This window comes from Dama dama, chromosome 1 (assembly GCF_033118175.1).
Source record: "Dama dama isolate Ldn47 chromosome 1, ASM3311817v1, whole genome shotgun sequence".
NCBI classification, from domain to species: Eukaryota; Metazoa; Chordata; class Mammalia; order Artiodactyla; family Cervidae; genus Dama; species Dama dama.
In genome coordinates, this window is record NC_083681.1 from 78,635,091 (window position 1) to 78,641,349 (window position 6,259).

At 38.8% G+C, this 6,259-nt stretch overlaps 1 protein-coding gene across 1 annotated transcript; it reads right to left on the bottom strand.

Annotated features, from left to right (window-relative positions):
• Positions 1-1,087: 1,087 nt before the first annotated feature.
• On the bottom strand, positions 1,088-2,035 carry LOC133056182 (olfactory receptor 8H1-like). Its single transcript, XM_061141280.1, has one exon. The coding sequence runs from the start codon at positions 2,033-2,035 to the stop codon at positions 1,088-1,090; it is 948 nt and encodes a 315-aa protein (XP_060997263.1).
• Between the last annotated feature and the right edge of the window lie 4,224 nt (positions 2,036-6,259).

The window sequence follows — 6,259 nt, forward strand, 5'->3', positions numbered from 1 at the left end:
TTGAATTTACAAAAACTTCATATCCAAAGAATTGCAAAATGAAAGTCTAAACCTTTCCCATGTATCAAAAGCACATTCATCTTAGACTTCATTACAAAGAAATAGTCAAAGGTTAATCTTGGTAGTGTACACAGTAAACTGCAAAAAGGTACATGTGAAATGACAGAAGTATTGTTCTAACATATAATATGTATACACACACACACACACACACACACATAGCTATCAATCTAGAAGAAAACATACAAAGTTGTTAATTTTTAGGGCATTTCTATTTCCTTACATTTTCAACATTTTTCAAGTTTTCTGCAATATTGACAGGTACCATTTTAAATCCAAATCTGTGAGGTGCTGAGTTTTTTCTTAGCTGTTTGTGTGTTTGTCCTTTAAATGAACCAAAAGTAATTTTTTACAAACAAGAGAATATTCTGTAAGAATAAGACACTATGCATTAAAAATACTGAAGAAATAAGAGTGTTCTAATGATAATGGTCTGCCTTTAGTAGTACTACCTTAAACACTTAATCAGCTGTATGATTTAATCTTTATACAAACTCTATGCACCTGGAAACATAATTTATTATGTCTGATTGAGGAAATGCTTTATTTAAGAGTTAAACAGTGGAAAGAGTTGCAGATCTAGAATCAAATGTCTGGCGTGTTTGATTCAAAAACAAGAGCACTCTGGCATACTGCTTTTCAACAACATAAATGAAATAATTTATAAAACTGTTATCATAGTTCCCAAAATGAAGCTGTTTTCCATCATAGAATTTTCTGAATCTCCATGATATACTTTAAAAGGTGGTAAATATAATTTTTATTTTGCTAATCAGTTCCTCTTAAAAACAGATACATTTGCACCATTCATTTAACATGTGTCAGTGTTTCCAATTATAATGTGGATTTCTAAAGGCATGTTCTAAAAAGTGTCCAAGAAAATATTTCATCAAGCAAAAGATAATTCTACAGAATAAATGAATAAATAAAGAACTAGTAAAGCCTTCAATTCATTTCTGGAGAAAGAGGAAGGAAATGCCATAGAGGGAAGAAGAAAAAATAATAGCTTAAAATTTCATCATCATTGTTATTTTAATTGCTTGGAAGCCTTTCTTTTCTGAATGACCCTACTGACAGCATTTTTTACTTCTTTGTTTCTTAGACTGTAAATGAGGGGATTCAGCATGGGGATGACAATAGTATAAAAAACAGAAGCCACTTGATCCTTTCCCAAGGAGTAGGACTTACTTGGTTTTAAGTAAGTGAAAATCATAGTGCTGTAGAAGATGGTGACTCCCAGGAGATGGGAGGCGCAGGTAGAGAAGGCTTTCTGCTTCCCTGAAGTGGAAGTAATTTTCAGGATAGTGGACAGGATGGACACATAGGACACAGATATTGTGATAAGAGACACCACGAGGGTGGAGCCAGCAAAAATGGATATTGTGATTTCAATATCATGTGTGTCTGTGCAGGACAGGGCTAAAACTGGGGGTGCATCACAGAAAAAGTGATAGATTACATTGGAGTCACAGAAATGCAATTTGTTCATGCAAAGCACATTGACAATGGAATCTGTAAAGCCAAACAAATAAGATCCAAAGACAAGAGAGCAGCATCTCCTGGCAGACATAACGATGGGGTAATGCAGAGGGTTGCGGATGGCTACACAGCGATCATAGGCCATCGAGGAGAGAAGGAAACACTCAGTGGCGCCCAAGAAGACAAAGCAATACATCTGGGTGAAGCAGTTCGCGTATGAAATATTTTTGATAGAAGTCAATAAGTTGTCTAAGGTTTTAGGGGTAATGACACTTGAGTAACTGAGGTCAAGAAATGACAAGTGACTGAGGAAAAAGTACATGGGTGTGTGAAGCTGGGAGTCCAGGCGGATTATGAGGATCATCCCCACATTGCCCAGCACAGTGATCAGGTATATCAGGAGAAAGAGCGTGCAGAGGACCAGCCGGATCTCTTCAGAGTCTGTCAGTCCCATGAGGATGAAGTCAGACACATGTGTGATATTCCTTCTGCCCATAGTGTTCAAATGCACCAAACTGTTAAGATATCAAAGTTGAAACTTATCAGAAATTACTTCAAAAATGTTTGTGTTGCTATATATGTCATGACATATTTATATTTCTTTAATAATGCAAAAAAAGCAAAATGGCTTCCTGGGGAGGTCTTAAAAATAGCTGTGAAAAAAGAGAAGCGAACAGCAAAGGAGAAAAGCAAAGATATTCCCATTTGAATGCAGATTTCCAAAGAATAGCAAAGAGAGATAAGAAAGCATTCCTCAGTGATCAGTGCAAATAAATAGAGGAAAACAACAGAATGGGAAAGACTAGAGATCTCTTCAAGAAAATTAGAGATACCAAGGGAACATTTCATGCAAAGATGGGCTCTATAAAGGACAGAAATGGTATGGACCAAACAGAAGCAGAAGATATTAAGAAGAGGTGGCAAGAATACACAGAACTGTACAAAAAAGATCTTCATGACCGAGATAATCATGATGGTGTGATCACTCACCTAGAGCCAGACATCCTGGAATGTGAAGTCTAGTGGGCCTTAGGAAGCATCACTACAAACAAAGCTAGTGGAGGTGATGGAATTCCAGTTGAGCTATTTCAAATCCTGAAAGATGATGCTGTGAAAGTGCTGCACTCAATATGCCAGCAAATTTGGAAAACTCAGCAGTGGCCACAGGACTGGAAAAGGTCAGTTTTCATTCCAATTCCTAAGAAAGGCAATGCCAAAGAATGCTCAAACTACTGCACAATTGCACTCATCTCACACACTACTAAAGTAATACTCAAAATTCTCCAAGCCAGGCTTCAGCAACAGGTGAACTGTGAACTTCCAGATGTTCAAGCTTGTTTTAGAAAAGGCAGAGGAACCAGAGATCAAATTGCCAACATCTGCTGGATCACCTAAAAAGCAAGAGAGTTCCAGAAAAACATCTATTTCTGCTTTATTGACTATGCCAAAGCCTTTGACTGTGTGGATCACAATAAACTGTGGAAAATTCTGAAAGAGATGGAAATACCAGACCACCTGACCTGCCTCTTGAGAAATCTGTATGCAGGTCAGGAAGCAACAGTTAGAACTGGACATGGAGCAACAGACTGGTTTCAAATAGGAAAAGGAGTACGTCAAGGCTGTATATTGTCACTCTGCTTATTTAACTTATATGCAGAGTACATCATGAGAAACGCTGGGCTGGAGGAAGCACAAGTTGGAGTTAAGATTGCCGCGAGAAATATCAGTAACCTCAGATATGCAGATGACACCACCCTTATGGTAGAAAGTAAAGAGGAACTAAAAAGCCTCTTGAGGAAAATGAAAGAGGAGAGTGAAAAAGTTGGCTTAAAGCTCAACATTCAGAAAACTAAATCATGCCATCTGGCCCCATCACTTCATTGGAAATAGATGGGGTAACAGTGTCAGACTTTATTTTTTGGGGCTCCAAATCACTGAAGATGGTGATTGCAGTCATGACATTAAAAGATGTTTACTCCTAGGAAGGAAAGTTATGACCAACCTAGACAGCATATTAAAAAGCAGGGACATTACTTTGCCAGCAAAGGTCCATCTCATCAAGGCTATGGTTTTTCCAGTGATCATGTATGGATGTGAGAGTTGGACTGTGAAGAAAGCTGAGCATGGACGAATCTATGCTTTTGACCTGTGGAGTTGGAGAAGTCCCTTGAGAGTCCCTTGGACTGCAAGGAGATCCAACCAGTCCATCCTGAAGGAGATCAGTCTTGGGTGTTCATTGGAAGGACTGATGCTGATGCTGAAACTCCAGTACTTTGGCCATCTCACGTGAAGTGTTGACTCATTGGAAAAGACCCTGATGCTGGGAGTGATTGAGGGCAGGAGGAGAAGGGGACGACAGAAGTTGAGATGGCTGGATGGCATCACCGACTCGATGGACTTGGGTTTGAGTAAACTCCAAGAGTTGGTGATGGATGGGTGCCAGGAGCCGTTATGGGAGGTCCCGCCCGTGACGAGGTCATGAAGAAAATACCGGGCAGGCAAGGCCGTCCAGGACCCCATCCATGACGAGGTCATGAGGAAAATACCTGACAGGCAAGGCTGTCTAGGATAAGGGACCCTCCAGGTTGGCCTCGGCCTCTACCCCACCCTGTATCCTCCCCCCTTTTCTGCTGTTGTTCTTGTTTGCCCTGCTGCGGATTCTTGTGTTGGCTGCCGAGAGCTCTCCTGCTCCTCTTTCACTGATTGAGGACCAACTTAAAACTCTAATTAATAAATCTCCTGGATGCTGGTACCCTATGAAGGGGCTAGGGATGAAGGAAATGCTTCAATTCAAGCCCTTTTGCTGGCATTCTGGCTTGTTTGATAAATGTGTGCTCTCATTGCACAAAATGCTCATGATTGTTCTAAACATCCTAAGCACAGTACGCTAACAAAAGAAATTATTAAACATAGGTCCCTCCGTGGGGTGAGAAAATCTCCACAAATATGATAGCCACAAATGTGCCTAATAGAAAATAGTTTAGATAGAGATTAGCTGGCGACTTCTTATAGGTAATTAACTTTTAGACTAAGAGCCTGTTTTGTGCCATATCTGCAGTTTTTGCAATCCTTTGCATTTCTGTTCTGTAAAAAATGTAATCCTATCTAGTTCCCATAGAGATGACACCTAATAGCAAGAAAATAGATTAACCACAAAAAAGACAGGGTTGGCTACTGAAGTTGCTAAAAGTTGCATCAGGTGCAAGCCATAAATTGTCAACAGGCCTGAAAGCCAAAAGATATTATACATAGAGATTAATCATTAAAAAGGCCGTAATAGGCACAGAGCCCTTTGGGGGGTGAGGAAGCCCTATTAGAAAATACAAAAAAAATATTGTTTTAAAAATGGTTATTAGATCAACGTTTGATTGATGTTAATGTGCTGAGGTTGTGCAGTGGAAACTATTGTTAATATAGTTGGAGATCTAGAAAAATAAGAGCTTAGCCCTAGTGTAAAAACAATAAGATAATTGTTCATTTTAACCAAGAGTGCTAAACAGGGGCTGCCTCTCCAGAGCCGCAGACTCTTTGTGTGCTAAACTTTTTAGATAAATTTAGCTGAGAATTTCTGCAAAAAGACTGTCTTTTATGTTAACAGGATTGTATTTCTATTATGTTACAACCTGCTGTACCATGAGACTGCCACTTTTCTGTTTTCTGCTAACCTCAAGGCCAGAAGATAATGTACAAAAATCTATGGGAAAAGACTCTCATAAACAAAAAATATACAGAGCACACCTGGTTTCGTGAAGGACAAGCTGATGTCATGTTAAACTAAGTCTGTGTGCTTATCTGCCCCTAGAAATGTACCGACTTAGGGTATAAAGGCGATGGTGAAAAATAAAGCAACTGCCAGACTCTGCCGCACCTTCCTGGTCTGGTCTCTTTCTTTCTTTCTCTCTCTCTCTCTCCCTAGCAGACTTGGCCCTATCAAGGCCGATCCTACGTGTCTCTCTCTCGCCGACGCCGTTCATCCTGAGGGTTCCCCTGGATCCTGCTGGGGCTGGACCCCGGCAGACAGGGAGGCCTGGCATGCTGCGATTCATGGAGTCGCAGAGTTGGACACGACTGAGCAGCTATACTGAACTGAACTGAATGTTTCTTAGAATTGGTGATAATGAAGTTTGGACTGTGTACAAAGAGAAAAATAATAATTTGATTCCCAAATATAGGAAAAGATGCAAATTGATATTTGAATACAACAAAAGGTAGTATATTGAATAATTTGTATAGTTCTGACACAGTTCTAAATGTCTCCCTTTATTAATGCATATAATGACCATGAGATTATTATACTATAGTATTATTAGCCACATTTTTCATATGAGAAAAGGGAACATAATTTGTGTAATGTATCCATAGTTACAACTATTAGATGTTGGCTCTGTATTTCTACCAAGATAGATTGACTCCATAGAGCATGTCCATAATATTCCTGTCATAGTTAATTTCAAATATGCCTATTAAAATGCTATATGTATAATAAACAATCATAGTAAAATATTTTTAATATACTATGCTCTACTATTTTCCCCAATATTATTTAATACTAATGAAAAATAACTTTCAACCTTTGGACTTTAGTAGCTTGACCACATACTTAGTATTAATTTCCAAAAGACACAAACTTATCATAACCTGGCCATTCAAAATCAAATTTCTTCCAAAATTATATTTTTAAATTGCTGAAATACCATGATCATAACAACTCTATATTTCT

Coding starts and splice junctions, on each gene's coding strand:
- LOC133056182 (XM_061141280.1), bottom strand. CDS start 2,035: ATGGGCAGAAGGAATATCACACATGTGTCTGACTTCATCCTCATGGGA.